Source organism: Geospiza fortis, unplaced genomic scaffold (assembly GCF_000277835.1).
Source record: "Geospiza fortis unplaced genomic scaffold, GeoFor_1.0 scaffold35, whole genome shotgun sequence".
Lineage (NCBI taxonomy): Eukaryota > Metazoa > Chordata > Aves > Passeriformes > Thraupidae > Geospiza > Geospiza fortis.
In genome coordinates this window covers 1,574,182-1,592,359 of record NW_005054453.1, presented here as the reverse complement: position 1 = coordinate 1,592,359, position 18,178 = coordinate 1,574,182, and the positions used below count along the sequence as shown (strand labels likewise).

Below are 18,178 nucleotides of genomic sequence, written 5' to 3'. Positions count from 1 at the left end.
AGAGCAAGTGTGATTACTCATCCTGTTCGCAGCAGATTTGCAAACCAGTCATAGACAAACAGAAACTCATGTCTTGTGCCAGTAACAATTGTGCTGCATCTGGGACTCCTCAGCAAAACTGACTTTCCATAATTTCTGTTTACACAAAGCTGCTGCCTTTTAGATTTGGGTTCTTACCAGGCCAAAACTGAGCAGAGCTTATGAGCATTTCCTCCATTTTGGCTTGTTTGTTTTCTTAGTAGATTCCAAAATTATGCTAGATTAGATGATGGCATCTCAGTCAGCAGATGCCAGATACAGTATCAGGAAGGGACAATGTAGGGATCACTCATGCATGGCTCAGGGCAGAATGAGAGTTGACTGGCTCAGGGCAGAATGAGAGTTGCGAACTGCAACTGTGCACAGCTGGAGTCAGCACCAGCTCCTTTCACTCCAGTTACAACCGTCACTGCACTTACCACAGTTCAGTGTGTGAGAGAAGGGGTTGTTTCCCAAATTGTCACTTTTCCTTGTTCTGACTTAGTGGTTGTTTGCCAACAGACCCAATTCTGCCATGCTTAGGCCATTCTAATGAAGTGCAGACCTCAGCCTGACTCAGCAACCTTTCTTCTGGCTCAGATGTTAAGCAAAAAGTGTTAACAGTTTTGTTCCAATCATTATTCTAAAAGTAAATAACCAGCCTTTCCGCAAATTTCAAGGAACTGAATATATTGGTACCATAAGTTCAGTAAAGTCAGAGCCACAAAATTCCAGAAATAGAGTTTGAGTGGTGGCTTGTACCAAGAAAACACCACTAAACAGTTCTGTTTATCATAATGCTCACAACAACCTAAGATGAAACAAACTGGGGGATGACTAACTAAATACGCATCAAAGTGGAAACATTAATGTAAAAAAAGGTCACAAGAAGCCTTACTAATAAATGAAGACAATTTATTACTTCAAGTGTTAATGGTAAAAAAAATTCAGCACAGCTGTTGCATTTAAAAAAGTGAAACTACAATTAAGTACTATGTTCTAGTTCAATAAACAGATGAACCCAATGTTCTTCAAAACAGTTAAGCATTATACAGTACATCTTATGAAGACCCGTAAATTAAAGAACTACTTCTTAAATTTAGAGATTAAAAAATTCTGCATTCACAACTTTAGCTTCTTTTTTCTCCCACGCCCATCAGGAGTGCCATCCATTTTGCGCTTCTGTGCCTGCAAGGTAAGATTTTATAGTAAGTTGTTGTCATACAGAAAGGTTGTGAGCAAGCAGTGTGTTTCAAAACAAAGCAGATGGAGAAGATCGACACCCTGGAAGCTTTAAAACATGATAAATTGCAAATGTGGCATATAGCAAACATGCACATCTTTTCTGTTGTTCTTCATTCTCCAAATCTGTAAGAGCATGATTCCACAGAGGTAGAAAGTGTATATAAACCAGTAAGGATGGTATAAAGCTTCCTATTATGAAAAGGTATTTCTAAATACCCATTTAAATATTCTGTGAACACGTCAAAGAAACTTAATATTCCATCACTATTAACCTTACTGATTTCTGCACATCTGTCAAGTAAGTTCTGCTTCTAAGTTTTTGCTTCAACAGTTCTAGGCAGCAACTTGAACAAATGGAGGTAGGAAAATACATAAAGGTGATATTTTATTTACAAAATAGGCCTATTTGCATATTAGCAATACTTTGAATTTAGTCAGCAAAGAGCGTTGTCAAGCATTTGTGCTGTTTTCCCAAATCTAGCTCTACAGGCCCATTTGTAAATAGATCTGTGGATGATTTAGCAGATTCTGTAAATCAAAATGCCCAATACATCCCTGATGTACTTACCAGGGTAAATCTATAGTGTACCAACCCAGCAATCCAAAACGTAACAAGTTTATCTGCTCCAAAGCATGTGAGCTACACTTAAGAACCTTTTTTCTACTATTTGACATCCTCAACTGGACTAGCTGAACACTGACATGAACTTTAGGCAGCTTTTAACACTGCTCTCTAAATTGCTGGTTTCAATTAACTTTAGATATCACTTGTCCTAGACACTTGGAAAAATGCTGTTTTCAAGTGAGCTTTTTCACAGAAATGCCTTTTAAATCTTACTGAAGATGGTTTTGGTCCACGTTTCTTCTTTTCTGCCTTTTCCTTTTCTTCCAGTTCCATGTTTTCTCTTTCAATGAGTGTGATTAAAGTGTTACACCTCCTTTGTAGCTCCTGCATTACACAACATATTCAATCAGTACCTTAGGCAGCCACTTAATGTAAAAATCCTCTTAGAATATTAAAAATGCTAGTGAGTAGGTAAGTATTTTGCTGGATCTTGTCAGAATAACAAAGAAACAATTAAATGTTTCATGATACTTACTTCCGGGCTGGCTTCACAGGGATGGATTTGATTGCAGATGTTTGCTTTGTAAAAGACATTTATATTTAACTCAAATTGGAAAAGCATACCTTAGAATTCTGAACTTCTCCTCCCATTTGCCATGGCTACATTTGACACCCGTACAGTTGTCAGAAAGTTATAAAGAGGTTAAGCCTTGTTCCCATGCACCTACCTCAGTATTTCAGCAGCAATTTAATTAATTTAATATTGTGATAGGCATTCATAAACAAAAAAGAGCTATATATATATAGATAGATAGATAGATAGATAGATAGATAGATAGATAGATAGATAGATAGATAGATAGATAGATACCATTGCAGTCCTGGACTTGAGAAACCAGTCAAATCTGAATTGCGGCGAGTTTCGGATACATTGTCTTAATTCATCATAGACATTTTCTTTATCAAATCCTAGTTTGTGAAGCATACAGATTAGGAAGCGATCCTCCTCTTCGGTGTAATTCTTCCCTTTATTAGTACCATAGGATATCCTTAGTTGGTGGAAAGGGGCTTTATATCTCCCAATCTGAACAAAACAAATAAGACCACATAAAGCTAAGAAATAGGTCAGAATTAGCATGGAAGTCTTTCATATAAAAGCATTAAATCACATGAAGACAGAAAACTAGATCTTTAAGGATCTCCCATGCTAAGTCTTCACAAGAAAATGACTATAGGTTCAGAACAGTGCATTTATCAAAGCCATCTAAACGGGCAAATTCTGGTTTACATAACAGACAGCTTTGTAATCTTTTGACTAATGGCAGACTTTCACTACACTTAAAAACAGGCAAGACTGGTCAGGATTCAAATGGCAACGATCCTTTTTGACAAAAATCTTCAGGAACTGGTAAAGTCAGAGTAAGAGTAAAAAGGTACATGACAGTTCGCATGTGGTTTGGCTGCCTTCTGGTTTATGGAGTCTGACACTTCTTCCCTAGAAGACAACTAACTCGGCAAACCTGAAGTGGGGAGAAAATTGCGACAAAGTGTCTTAATTAACTGTAGATCTCTTCACTACCAAATACTACTTGGTGAAACACAAACAAGAACAAAAGCTTCCTCTGTTGGATTAGTCCTTTTTAAGTGCTCTCTAATCTCATGTTTCTAAATCCCTCTGTCTTCTGCTATCTGTACCTGTTTCTACTTTACTCCATTTCTCTTCACCTGTTTTCCTATGTTTCTCTCTCCTCCATCGCTCTACCCATTTCTCTCCCCACCTACCTCTCTCCCTTCTCTTCCTCCATTTCTCTCTCTCCATCTCTCTATCCCTCTCCATTTTTCTCTCCATCCCTCTCTCTCTGACTCCATCCCCCTCTCTCCATTTCTCTCTCTCTCTCTTAATTTCAGTTACATGTGTCCAGAAGGAACTGTGCTCCTCCCCAAAGCCTGTACTATGTGGAGTTACACAGCACTCTGAACTGTGTGCTGCAATACAGAAGACTGTTAAAAACACCAGGGTAGACCATAGCTAAGGGCGTCACCATAGCACTTCCGTAGGATGGAAAAACCATAGGAAGAAATTGCTGAGTGTTATGCAAAGAGGCCAATGTCATGCCCAAGATGTCTTCATACATCAGCAGCACTGGCCAGACACGGGTCCTGCATTTCCCCTCACTGGCACCAGGAAAAAAAAAGCAAGAAACTGAGCAAACCCACCTTGGTATCGAGAGCCTTTTTTATGCTGATTCGTCTCTGAATTCTAGCTTCTCCTCTTTCAATCTGAGCCATGATCTTCTCTATGTCTTGGAGTTCATTGCATCTTTCCCAGAACACAGCTAAGAAAAGAACAACTTCTTAGTATCTTATCATGCATTGTAAAAGTCAGAGGTTTAACCTTAAAAAAAGAATGTTAGCTGTTCCTTCCTTTTACCAGAGCTTACTGCTGTGTAACAACAGACATGCCTTGAGCTGGTAAGAAACCTTCCCTTCCAGCTACCATGTGCTGCAGTAGTACAAATGCTATTTTGAAGATATAGGAATCTTCAGTTTAAGTGAGGTACAATACAAGCCAGTAAGACTTCTGTGTGTCAGTCGCCTCAAAGGAAACAAAGCTTCGTCAAATGAAAACGGATGTAACAGAATACAGATTTAGCAAGAGAAGCAAGAGGGCAACTGAGCGCCCGAAGACAAGCAAGTGCCTGAAAAACAATTAGGTGTTTAAATAAGTGGTTTTTGTAGAAGATTTTTTCACATTTTCAACTTGCTCTATACCTTTAGAAATGTAGTGCCAGGACTTTGCAGCTACACTACAGTGGAAAAAAATCTCTTCTAATGCGAGGTTAAGTAGCCAAGTGGACTCAGGTTACCAGTGGTTGCTGTAGGGTCAATCATGATGTATTTACTGTGTTCTCCTCTTGGGGAGGATTTAAAGGTTAACTTCTCATTGAATACAAGGAATACAAGGAAAAGGGAAATCTCTTCAGCTAAGCAGTGTTTCTCAGCATTTCCCTTTGCAAAAATTAACAAGAACTGAAGACAGTGCTACCCAGTTAGATTCAGGATATAGTGAAGTGGCTCAGCAGGAGTTTACGTGCGCGTTTTAATACAGCCTTAGTTATGCAGGTGGCAATGATGGTAAAAGACAGATCAACAGATCCAAAATACATCAATATAATTTTACCCCAAAAATCTTAAACAGCGGTGTAAGAAAGTCTCAGCAGTAGGATGTTGTCATGTTCTCAGGCAGTTCAAACAAGCCAAGCAGAGTTAGATACTCTCAGAGCTGAGTACAGAATTAAGTTACCTGAATACTCAATGACTTCCTCTGGGGTTTTTCCTTCGACTTCTCGTGCTATATTTTCAATGTCATCACGGCCCCACTTCTCATTGGCTTTGATGAACTGGTTGAAATCTCTCTTATTCCAGTTAGTGAAGCCCTATACAGCAATCAAGAGGAAACATTGCACAGAGGTTCAGGATTTGTCCATCTCTGAATTTAATTCAACTGGTTTCTTGAAATTGCCCGTAACACTTCCATCATTCCACAGTGTTAAACCTTTTCTTTCTCTGCAGTTTAATTTAGTAGAACTCTTTTTATACTGCAGTCACTGGAGTTTCTCTATTTAAATACTGCAAAATGACTAGTACTAGTTCTTTATTTACCTAGTAATTTCTGATAAGTTTTCAGCTGAAAAATTAATCCCTCCTCCTAATAGTCTCTCTGTGGGATTACTTTCTAAGAAAAAAAAATTGCTCAAGTGAAAGTAGTGTAATGGCTTTTGTTTTGTCAAAAAGGCCCCCCAAGTGCCTCACAGACACCCTCAGCCATTGCATCATTGCAGTGATCATTGCATAGTCACTCTCCCTCAAAAGGACTAAAGCCACCTTGTGATGGTGATTTTCAGCAGAGACACAAGTAGCACTGCTGAAGTCATGAGCTAAAGTAGGTTCATTTCATATTACCAGTAGCTTTTACAAGTAGTGGGAAGTAGCAAGTTCTGCCAGCCATGTTGTGATTTAGCCACAGCTTACTGGACTGTACTGATTCCTGACCTCTGTGATTCTGGTGTCTCCACAGTGAGCTGTTCCAGCTCATTACTACGCAAGCAAGAAATCCTGTCCTGTAATTCCGATCCCCTGCCAAAATACAATGTGTAAATAAAATATCCAAATAAGGCATATCAAGTATTCACCTGTGTTAAATTATTTAAATATACAGGCTTCCTAATTATATACCTATTCAGCTCACACCCTCTTTTAGCGAGGGGAACTATCCACTACCAGATGTAGTTTAGGAAAACTGACCGTTCAGACTCCAAGATTCACTTTCATATGGGTGTGAAACTGAGGCAGAATATGTGCATTAAATAATGTGGAATGCAGCGCACCCAGCTCTGCAGCCATTCTGCAAGGTCTCATGGAAAGACATCACAGTCTATAGACAATGCCAGACTAGGATTCAGGAGAATCCAAGCGCACTAACTTGGTGCACATTCCTCAAAGATATCCTATGACATAGGCCTAAGACAAACCTAATGCTAGAAACTCTTTTTAGTCTGAACCAAGCTTTGCAGATGTTAACTATGGCACATGCCAATCAGTGACCAAGAAATGTTCCCATAATGCTGTGAAACACAAAACAAGCTTCGGCTGATTTCAGTCTCACTGAAGACCCAACAATACCTGGGTTAGAAGTTTCTCTTTTTCTTCTAGTTCTTCATAATTAAGAGGTTCAGCCTCATCAATCTTAAGCTGCTCTTCCTTTTGTGCTTGGGCTGCATTTGGGAGATCAGGATTACGAGGTACCTGAAAGGTTTTGCACTTTGTAAAACTGAATTAATTTTTCACAGATAATTACTAATTGTTACCTTTCTGTTAATATAACCTAATAGTTTCTACAGCTGAACATGATTTTATTTCATTTAAATTACTGTGAAAGGTTGGAAAAGCACATATTCTCCTACTGTTGCATTGCAAGAATTTAGAGAATAACACAGAAGGGACTGGACCTTAAAGATCACCTATTTTCCAAGCCCCTGCTATGGGCAGGGCCACCTTCTGCTTAGACGAGGATGCTCAAAGGCTCGTCCAATGTGGCCTTGAACAGTTCCAGGCAAGTGGAATGTGGGTCATCCATAGCTTCTCTGGGCAAATTGTGCCAGTGCCTCACCACACTCACAAGTGAAGAATTTCCTTCCAATATCCAACCTAAACCTGCCCTCTGTCAGTTTAAAGCTGTTCCCTTGTAAAAAGTCCCTTTTCAGCTTTCTTGTAAGCCCCCTCTAGGTACTGAAAGGCTGCAATCAGGTTACTCCAGAGCCTTTGCTTCTCCAGACTGAACAATCCCAACTCTCAGCCTTTCCTCTTAAGAGAGGTGCTCCATCCCTCTGGTCAAGGAAATTCTTCAGTTACCTTGTAACCAATTGTTTTCCTGTAGTAGAGAATCTCTTTTTCCAATAGTTCAAATAGGCGAGGAGGAAAGAACTGGAAGTCCTGTACATTTGGCTGTTTTGGAGGCCGTGGAGCCTGAAACACAAAGTTTGCATTTGCTCCCTTTCACATCCAGAATCTGCTTTCTTGTAAGAAGTAATTTAAGTTTATGAGCAAACAAAAAGTATTATTGTTACAAAACTGCACTGTCTTAACTTGGGGGGAAAAAGTCACACCATGCAAGACACACCAACCAACATAAAGAATTCTAAAAGTAAAAGAGCAGTGAGAGAAGGGGAAGAGAGGTCTTTTGGGAGGAGGGGGAGGTGGCTGGTGAAAAAGTCACATGTGTTTAAAGCATCAATCTTCCACAGGAAAATTTACAGCTGCTTAAATAAGAACCAGAAAAAACTTGATCTTAGCCTCCCTAACATCTTACAAGTTTCATACTGTTCTTATTTTTTCTCACAGAAGTTTGTCTCAAGTCTTTTGGAAATTTTTTCTAAATTTAGATAGTCTTTCCACTTTACAAAAGTGAACAGAGCAGTTTTTATGACTAAAGACCTATTTGTTGCTTAGAGCTTTAGCCATTTACCATGCATATTTAAAAAATTTATTTCTTTTGATTAGTCAACTCACCTTGGGTGCTTTTGGTTCACTGACTCGAAGAGCCTCTCTGAAGTAAGCATCCACAGCATAATTGGCTTTTCTTTCTCTTTTAGGTGGTTCAATCCACTCTGTAAATGCCAACTATAAAAACAAAACCCATCACCCCCAAAACCAAAAATTAAGTCTTGCAAGATCATGAGACCAGCTACAAGTTTTACGTAACATTAGATCTACATCTACTTCATTATAAGTGTTATAAGTGTTATTTAAACTATTTTCATAGATGACACTGTATTTTACCCAATACCTCTTAAATAAGTATGATTAAAACATGCAATTCAGTGCATTCCTCCAAAAGAAACTTAAAACATTACCTTCTGTTTTTCTCTGTAGTCTTCCCCTTCAAAATTATACACGCTAGATTCAGTATCCATAGTAAAATTCCTAAGGGAGCTTTCACCCATCTTTGAAAGTTTTTCGTTCATTTCCGCAGTCTTGGACAGGGGATACAGAAAAGAATAGTAGCCATTTGGATGGTACTTCATTATTTAACATCTCATTCCCAGATAGAACGGGAGCCATTTTGGAAGGCACATCATTATCAAACACCTCATTCCAGAAAGGAGCCACTCTGAAAGGTACTTCATTTTAAAACATCCCATTGCCAGAAAGAAGAGGAGCCATTCTAGAAGGTACTTGACTATAAAACATCTTACTGACAACATCAGAAAAAACAAACACGATTGAGTAACACAAAAACCCTCTACAGCAAAAACCCCTTTTCTCTCCAGCTTGTAACCAAGTTATCATCCAGAGACTCACTATCTTGTCACCACATTTAAATTTACAGGTGAGCTTCCCCTTTTCAAACCTTCTCACCTTCTTTGCTCCTCTTTCCAAAATGTGATCAATATCTTCATCTGTAATCTCACTATCCTTTGAAGCAAACACGTGTGTTGCTCCATGTCTGATCATTTGCAGCATTTCATCCTTTCCAAGTTTATTCAGGTTTTGATCCACCAATCTTCCTAAAGATAAAAATGCTTAAGGATAGCAATTCACTAAAGAGTTTATGTTATGGAAGGAGAAATACAGGATTTTCTCCCCCTTATATTTCCACATACAAGCTACATATTACTGATTCCAAGCAAGTCAACTAAGGTTACCTTACTTTTCTCCGTCTATTAGAAAAAGGAAAGGCATTCATTTAAATTTAAAGTTAAAGAAGAAACTGAGTGCTTTAAAAAGCCAAATCTGACTATATCCCACTAGGCAGGTAAGCAAAAAGTTAGTGAGGAAATGCCTACTCCTACAGTAAAACAAATTTTCAAGTGGATGAGGCCTTTGCACACTCCCTTCAGAGTTCAGATGAGGCAAAAGCAACATTCCCACAGGTTCTTACTGGCTGATTCCACCATGATTTACAATGGCAGAAGAAGGGAATTTCATCCTAGATACAAAGTGCCTTCATATACTTGCCTTGCTGGATGACTATGGAATCCAGGCGTAGTTTCATTTCTGCACGCTCCACTATCCTTTCCTCCACGGTATTGTCTGTAATAAACCTGAACACCCGGACAGTCTTGGTCTGGCCAATTCTGTGCGCTCGATCCTGCCCAAAACAGTAACAAAAAATTCAGCACTTGCCTTCCAGCATGACTACATAATTAGGTTTAAGATTTTCATTATTTTCAGCACATGAATTTACAAAACAGAACAGCACAGGTTACTTAAATGTTTACAGCTATCCACGGCTACCCAAGATATTACATTTTTATCTACATTGCAAGTTTGGGGGTTTTTTTCAATAACATTGACAGTGAGTCTGTCTCTATGTGTCACAGCTAAAAAATGGCAGGATTTGGGGTTTTTCATTAAATCACACAGAGAAGACTTGGATGCTTCTGACCTTAAGCAACCTTCTGTAGAATCAAAGTATGAAGAAATCATCTCTCTGCTGACCAAAAGCTGCCCTTCTCAAAATCTTCAGTAGTGCCATGAATAGTTCAAGAAAAATACAATACCCTGCCTCTCCTGACTAGTGAAACATGAACCACTGTGAGAATCAGTATTCTCAACATACACCTGTAGTGGTAGCTGGTACTGCCCCATTTGAGCTATTAGACAGCAGTTCTATCATTCTTTTGAAGTGATTTTTGCTAGAGTACTTGAGACCCACCGGTTAATTGAAATAATTGAAGACATTTCCAAGACTTGTCTCTGAAAGGCCTCATTTGTCAAAAATAAACAAAAAAAAACAAAACCAAAAATCCACTGGCAGCTTTTAGATAGCTTTGTCTTCTTAGGTGGTCACTAATGCCCTTGACATATATCCAGGATGGAGATGCATCCATATCTACTTAAAAAAACCCCTAAGGATAGTCGCTAAAATGAGATTCATTCATTACCATCACCATAAAAGCAGTTTTTGAAAAGTTTAATTCAACTTTTCTTTATCACATTTTCAAGATTGCAGGAAAAACAGTGAAAACACATTCACCTCCACTCCCTACAACAGTAAAGCTTTATAGTTTTGGGATTAACAACCTAGATTTAATTCATTTTTACTTACTGAAGTAGGTTATTTGCATTAAACAATACTAAGAGGTGTAGCATACACCCAGCATTTCCCACTACATAAAACACTGTATAACCCAACTGTGACTAAGGATTAATGGTTCCACACAGTGGAAGCTGCACTTGAACTGAAAATTAGTCTTACAAATCCTGCTCCTGCGTTAAAATGGGAAAATATCAATTTATTTTGGAAGTACACAATTCTAGCAAAGTTCTGTGAGAAAAAGAAAAAAAAACCCATAATTTCCATCTGGAATCTTACCATAGCCTGGAGGTCTACTTGTGGATTCCAGTCTGAATCATAGAGAATTACAACATCAGCAGTAGCCAGATTGATTCCAAGACCTCCTGCTCGTGTACTCAACATGAACACAAATTTTGAGCTGCCAGGATCGTTGAATGCATTAATGGAAGCCTAAATAAATGAAAAGAATGTATCAGTTAAACAAAATGTTTTACAAGTAGTATTTTTAAATAAATACAGTCCTTAAAGTTGTAAATACCTGTCGCTCATTGTGAGGAGTTTGTCCATCCAGTCTGCAATATTCGTAATTTCTCCACATACAGTAATCTTCCAAAATATCTAGAACTCTTGTCATCTGACTGAAGATTAGAACCCTTGAGCCTGTTTGGGTAAAAAGGTTTCTTATGCTTTCACCAAAATATAAGATTAAACAAACTCTCCAAGTCTGCACTACCAGAAAAGGAAGGAGGGCAATTCCATGTACTAAGAAGAAAAGTCATTTGAATTTCAGACCCAAACTACAATGCAGGGCTGCAGCTGCTGCTGCCACAGCACATCCATGCCATAGGACACGTTTGTCTTACCCTGATATGTCACTGTCTAATTAATGGCTGGCTTCTCCTTTTCATTTTTTGTTGTACTCCTTAAGAAAAAGTTCCCAGACATGGCAGAGTAAGATGGTAACACAAATATAAAAACATCATCAAGTATAAATAATAAAATTCTGAAGTATTTGTTTGTTTTGGATTTAAGATCTCTAGAAATAAAGTGAATTCTTCTTAAGTACTTGTCAGTTTACTTACCTGCCAAGAACAACTTAAAAAAAAAAAAAGGTAAATATTCAGTACTTTATGCATATACACTCAACCATTTCCAGTCTACTGGAGAAATTTAAGTAAAACACAGGATATAACAAAGTTTCTACTTCCCTTTGTCCTTTGGACTCAAGGGTTAATACTGAACTCTCTCGTTTAAGATGCTAATTTGATTAGTCCAGTATTAATTACAACACCTCATCAATAAACCTGATATCAGGAAGAAACCAAGATCAAAAAAGCACAGTAACCACTGAATTGTTTGGTTTTTAGTCTTGAGTTATACAGTCACAGCTGCTTGAATGATACCCGGATACAAAGCATAGTTTACTTCTATACTACAGAAGGTTGAGGTTTGGACATGGTTTTGTTTTTCTGCAAAGTGTCCCCACTCACAAACTTACCTCCAACTTCTTTAGCAAAGTTACTACTGTAAGCATACTCAAAAAATAGTGAGTTAAAAATTTATTCCAGTGTCAAAAACTCTGTTGCAAGTGAGTTTTACAGTAATCCATTTCAAAGCTCAAATAACTTTAAAACAACTCAAGAGTTCCCCCATGTCTGAGTGTTTATAGAATACACAGAAAAACCTCAGGTACTGTTCAAATTCACATCCAGCAAGAAAGACCAACATTTCACACAGGATTTGACTTGAACTATGTATGAGGATGCTCAATCTGAAATGGTCCTTCATGGCAAATCAAAGGTGTGGCTAAAATACTACATAATTATATTTCAGATAGCTAATAAGACTACGAAAGAAAATCTAAAGCCCCGATCAAATGATGTTTTTATGACGTGAACTTAGCTGGGATGAAAAAATGGGAAAAAAAAAAGAAATCAAAACACTTCAGCACAAAAAGCCGTAACGGACTATTGATCCAAGCTGGTATCATACTAGAAACCAACAATAATCCTGGCTAAAGTCTGCTGGGTTTTGCTCAGAATACACAAAAACATTACTGAACCAAAAAACTCTCAAAACCCCAGAAAGGAGACGCATACCTTGTTCTTTCAACTTAGGTAGCAATTTGTCTAGAACTACCATCTTGCCACTGTTAGTGACCAAATGCATGTCTGTTGTATAAGGTGGGCCAGGCTCTGCTCCATCGAAGAGGTAAGGGTGATTGCAGCATTTCCGCAGCTGCATCAGGATGTTCAGCAGTCTCATCTTGTCCAGCTTCCCAGCTGAGTTCAGGATATCTATATCCTTCATCAGGATTCGGGTATACCTACAGCAAGGAAAGAAAAAAACCCTTCTGTTCACTCTAAAATGAAGTCTAAAATGAAGCTGGGGGATGATTTACAAGCTGAATATTTTGCTGGTGCAGGGGGAGGAGGAGGAGGAAAGGTCTGAATACGTGTAAGCCAGGAAAAGCCTGTGGGAGACAGAACCTGCCCTCAGCATCATGGCAGCCATGGGACACGGTTTGGGTGTCATTCTTTTGCCTCTGGGCAAGTCAGAAATGTAGCACAGACTCACAGAATCGATTGGGTTGGAAGAGAACTCTGAGATCATCAGTTCCAACCTTAGGCTAAACACCACCATCCACTGGGTGCCACATCCAGCTGTTTCCTAAATACCTCCAGAGATGGTGAATGCACCACCTGTCTGAGCAGTCTATTCCAATGCTTGACAACCCTTTCCATTAAGAGATCCCTCCTGATGTTTGACCTGAATCTCCCTTGGTGTAGTTTGAGGCCATTTCTTCTTGTTCTGCTGCCTGGGAGAAGAGGCCGATGACCCTCTCAGCTGCACCCTCCCATCCAGGAGTTGTGCAGAGCAAAAAGGTTCCTCCTGAACCTCCTTTCCTTTAAGCAAGAAGTTAAGCAAGTTTTCATAAGTCTCTAGGCTACAAATACTGTCTAAAGCTCACCCTACCCTTCATTTAATCAGGTAAATCTCCCTGACATGCATGGTTCTCTCATAGCAGTATCAGAAAGAAACAGGTATAAATTGGGAGTATACCAGAGAGAATAAATTGAGTTCTATACAACCTTCAAGTCACAGACACCACATTCCTTTTGAGCCTTAACCGCAGCCCAGTCAAGCACAAGCATTAATTACCATTCTCGCTGCATTTTGCTGAGGCCCACATAAATTTTAACTTCCTTCTTTGGAGGCAAGCTTTTCTCCACATCAGCCTTGATGCGACGGAGAAGGAATGGTCGTAGCACCTGAAAGAGGTTCATCATTAAATGCATTTTGGAAACTGAAACACTGATCAGGTCAATGGATGAATCAAAGAGCAGATATTCTCTATCACAGATACATGATCTAGTGTTAGACAATCTGAAAAAAAAAAAAGCAACCTATATGGAGAAATTATTTGCTATACATAGGATACACATGTGCTTTATTTGAAAGACTCAAAGATTAGGTCAAAATGATCTTTCATATGGTTCTGTGTCCTTTGACTTAATTTTGCTTGACTGAAAATTTGTGGAATAATCTCTCTCATCCTAATAGTCTATCATAAGAAGCATTAGAAGAACTGTTTGGTATTTAACTTAGGTAAATGTAACCCTTGTATAAAAGGCAAAAGGACTCACCATGTGAAGGCGCTCTACCAGTTTTTGATCCCCTAGACAGTTGTTGGTATCAAACCACGAATCAAAATCCTGTATCAACAAAATCACTGGTTTATAAGAGGCTTCCTTTCAAGGTACAATAGCATCACGATGGTGAACAAATACAACTCTCATATGGCCAGGAAGTAAAAGAACAAATTACCTCAAATTACCTTATTTGGCCTATTTTATGAAAAGCTTTATAACAAACATTTCTAACTCAATCTATCACTTACCAGTAACTGACACCACTAACTATACATATCCAGGTCTACTTTCAAATTGGGAAAACCAGCAAAATTAATTTGATTCAGAAACAAAAGACTTACTTCAGCTGAGTTAAAGACATCTGGCAAAAGGAAGTTGAGAAGTGCCCAGAGTTCATGTAAATTATTCTGAAGTGGAGTTCCAGTTAATAGCAGCCGGTTGGTAGTCTTGAATTCCCTTACAATTTCTGATAACTGAAGGACATTGAGACATGACCAAATATTAAACATATATATATATAAACATTACTAGTCCCTACACCACCACCTAAATAACCCACACATGTCTTCCTTAGTGTAAAATAAATTACCTTGGATTTTTCATTTTTAATCCTGTGGGCCTCATCTATAACAAGGTACCTCCAGTTGAACTTTTTGAACACTGACTTCTCTTTGATAAGCATTTCATATGATGTTACACAGACATCCCATTCTCCAGGCAGCAACACATCTCTCACAAAGGCAGCCTAGGTAACAAGGTGACAGCTAGTTACCGAGGCTTTGTCAAATTTAAAGCAAAAAGAACACAGCAGCACTGTTACAATTTTCCTGTTTTAAGTCTCATGAAGGCAGTGTCTTGTCTTCATAAAAGGAGACTGCAAATCTTTGAACAAGAAATTATGAACATAAAGTGATGAAGTGATCTGGGCAACACACATATGAATTCTAAGCTGGTTATACTCTTAGTAGGCAGCATTGTAGGTCTTAAACCACTACAAATCCAAGTAACGGCCCTCCCCAGGAAGCAAAGGGAAAGGACTGCTGGATTTACACAGGAACACACAGGAAAAACTACCATATCCAAAACTTACTCGCTGGTCTTTGTCACCAATCAAACAAACTGCTCGAAGTGTTGGTACCCATCTCTTGAATTCATTCATCCAGTTCTGCAGAGTGGACTTAGGAACTAACACCATGTGAGGTCCAGGAATGTTTCTGTAGTGTTTCATATAGCCAAGAAGAGAAATTGTTTGCAGTGTCTTCCCAAGACCCTGTAAGACACATTAATGTGTTAGAAAAAAGAAAACCTCTCAGAAAACACCTTTGAAAATGAAAAACCAAGAATGAGCTCTGAGCTCGGCATGGAAGGCACACAAGCGTGAATGAATGAGGGAGCTACAAAAAGGGTATCAAAACATTGGTTAGGAAAAGCTTGCAGGGCTTCCCCATTTCATAATAACAAAGTAGCAAGAGTATCACTTTGAAACCTTGGATCATGAAGTTAGAATTTTGCCTTACTTTTCAAGTAAGACAACTTGTTAAAAGTACAAGGAAACATTATTTCCTAAAACTTTATTTTGTAGACTATGGCGTACTCAGGTTATTTAGAGGTCAAACTTTAAAAATTTGACTTAGGTATTCTCTTAAACTTGACATAAAAGTAAATAAATTAAGAACCTTTAGGAATTTAATTTTTAATTTATTCAGTTACTTAAGTATTAATATTAATAACACTGTCACCACAATATTATATATTGTCATATGTGCTGTCATATTTTGTATAGATTATGTTATTAATGCTCCATAATCATAAATATGTTCTAAATAATTTTTAAAAGGAGGCTTCCACAGGCCAGAAATGACATCAGGTCCTGTGAGGAAAGAGTCAAACAAGTGTAAAAAACTGCATATCTCAAAGAAGAGAACAAATACTGAAAGTCTGGTATAACACGGTATCTTCAACATATAATTTTAACTAAAACAAAACTGAGGAAGAACTGAAAAAACCAGATCATTCCTATACTTTAAGGAATTAAAAAATATGATTCAAATGCATGGGAATTAAAAACCCCAAATGCCATCAGCACAAGTAATTTGTTTCTAAAATTCGAGTCTCTGTCTTCAAAAAAAACCAAAATGCACCAGGTACAAGAAGTGGAAAAGTGTTTATAGGCTGTGTCAGATGTGTTAATAACTTCAAAAAAATTAATACCTAAGAAAAAACCAAAATTTTTAATAATAATATTTAATATCTTTAACACAAAATGGATATTGGAATACCACAAATCCAAGGACTCATAAAGTCTCCGAGGTGTTTTTGTTAAAACAACCCTCTCCACTTAGCCAAAAAAATAATCTACTCATAAGCATGTATGTTTAAAAAGACCCTGATGTATTTAAAAGTGAAGCATGTTACTAAATGGTAATTTAAACTCTTTTGTCTCTAACTTATCTTCAAGTTTTATTACACAGAAATTACAAGATACAGGAAATGCAATACACTGAAATGAATTAGATTTTAGAGTTTTGTTTCTTCTTTTCTACTCCTTATGAAAAAGAGATACATCTCAAATTATTAAGGGGACAAAAACACCTGCCTTTGAAACTACTACAACTTCTTCTGCATTCATCCCTTATCTTTTGGGGAAAAAGAATAAAAAACACACAGTTGGCCAGTGCCAACTGAAATGCCCATGGTCATGATATATGAGAAATTTTAACACAGCTGCCTAGGTACATCTATCTTTGCACCATTTTTTCAAGAAAATTCACACTGCTGTAGCTATTCTGTGGACATCAGTCCATGGAGGACACTCATATCCTAATATCTACACATGGCCCTAACAACAGGTAGTGTTTCCACATTTGATGCTCTTTTCATATATGACATTCTCCTCACAAAGGCAGCTGAAGAATACCATAACAAAACACCTGCAATTTAGAAAAAAAACAAATGACATGCCATTCTGTGGAACAAGTCCCCTCCACCAACTTCATGTTCCTAAAGGTTGATGGATTCCCTTTCCATATTTTTGAAACCTGTGTGCATGATTTATTTAAATTAAAATACCTTTGACACTTTCAAAATTATTGACTTTAAACACAGTAGAAAAATAAGACTGGCAAACTATATATTGCATTTTGTGTTATTAAAACTCCCATATATATACACACACTGATGGACTAAAATGGCATTGTACTGCATGTGTTCTTAAGTGATCCTAAACACAGGCTCTGTGCATACCATTTCATCTGCCAGGATGCCATTGATGCCATTTTCATACAGAGAAATGAGCCAGTTCAGTCCTCGGATCTGGTAATCACGCAGCTTTCCCCATTTCACATCTAAAAGACATCAAAGAATAGATTAAAAGATACACAAAAACTTCGGAAAGAACTTTACCACCTCTCGGCTGCTAACTGACAGTGATTACCAAAGCTACAGAACAAATTCAAGTAATAAATTCATGTAATAAATTCAAGGACAATGCAGAGTGGAGACAGCAACATATTAATTTTGTTTCTGCAAGTTGCTGCAACAGCTTTGTTTTCTGCAAGGACCCAAAGCACACAGAAATTCTAAATCCATCATCACTGTCAAAATGAGAACACAGTCAAACATTAAAACAACAGAATACTGAATACCATTAAATGAATTGGAACCTGTTAGTAGCAACTGGATTTCTAAGGGACAAGACTCACTGGACCATCTTTCTGGACCAGAACGAAAATAAGCAGTTCCTCAATAATACATTTTGTACCATTAACTCAGTGCTCAGTTCCTCCCTCTCCTGTCCCACCAAATTATTTCACTATCCTTGGAGAGTATGCAAATCAAGTTCATTTTAAACATTTTGAAGAAAAAGAACAGGGGCAAAAAAAAAAAAGGAAGGAAACACACATGATGGAGATTCTTCAAATCGAGTGCAGACATTTGTTGTCTTGGAGCTTTCTGTTAACAGCTCCTCATCCTCTTCCTGCTCTGTTCTACGGTGCCGATAGCTGGAAAAGTCCAAGAATGTAGTAAGTTTTTGGACAAATTTAAAAGACATCAAGTTGCTGCAAAATTAAATCTAATGTAAACTAATGTATATATTGCAATGCAGAATGCAAATAC

At 37.9% G+C, this 18,178-nt stretch overlaps 1 protein-coding gene across 1 annotated transcript in view; it reads right to left on the bottom strand.

The window, feature by feature from the left end:
* Positions 1-912: 912 nt before the first annotated feature.
* Positions 913-18,178, bottom strand: part of SMARCA5 (SWI/SNF related, matrix associated, actin dependent regulator of chromatin, subfamily a, member 5) — a 20,258-nt gene continuing 2,992 nt past the window's right edge. Inside the window, exons 3-23 of the mRNA XM_031062592.1 lie at positions 17,963-18,063; positions 17,306-17,406; positions 15,153-15,332; positions 14,652-14,807; positions 14,404-14,535; positions 14,057-14,125; positions 13,572-13,681; positions 12,509-12,735; positions 10,948-11,069; positions 10,707-10,859; positions 9,347-9,479; positions 8,747-8,895; positions 8,242-8,361; positions 7,898-8,008; positions 7,241-7,354; positions 6,512-6,634; positions 5,133-5,265; positions 4,046-4,164; positions 2,700-2,912; positions 2,102-2,212; positions 913-1,206 (exon numbers count right to left, since the gene is read on the bottom strand). Of these exons, the coding sequence (XP_030918452.1) occupies positions 1,141-1,206; positions 2,102-2,212; positions 2,700-2,912; positions 4,046-4,164; positions 5,133-5,265; positions 6,512-6,634; positions 7,241-7,354; positions 7,898-8,008; positions 8,242-8,361; positions 8,747-8,895; positions 9,347-9,479; positions 10,707-10,859; positions 10,948-11,069; positions 12,509-12,735; positions 13,572-13,681; positions 14,057-14,125; positions 14,404-14,535; positions 14,652-14,807; positions 15,153-15,332; positions 17,306-17,406; positions 17,963-18,063 (2,743 nt within the window). The 3' untranslated portion in view covers positions 913-1,140. The remainder of the gene's footprint in view (positions 1,207-2,101; positions 2,213-2,699; positions 2,913-4,045; positions 4,165-5,132; positions 5,266-6,511; positions 6,635-7,240; positions 7,355-7,897; positions 8,009-8,241; positions 8,362-8,746; positions 8,896-9,346; positions 9,480-10,706; positions 10,860-10,947; positions 11,070-12,508; positions 12,736-13,571; positions 13,682-14,056; positions 14,126-14,403; positions 14,536-14,651; positions 14,808-15,152; positions 15,333-17,305; positions 17,407-17,962; positions 18,064-18,178) is intronic.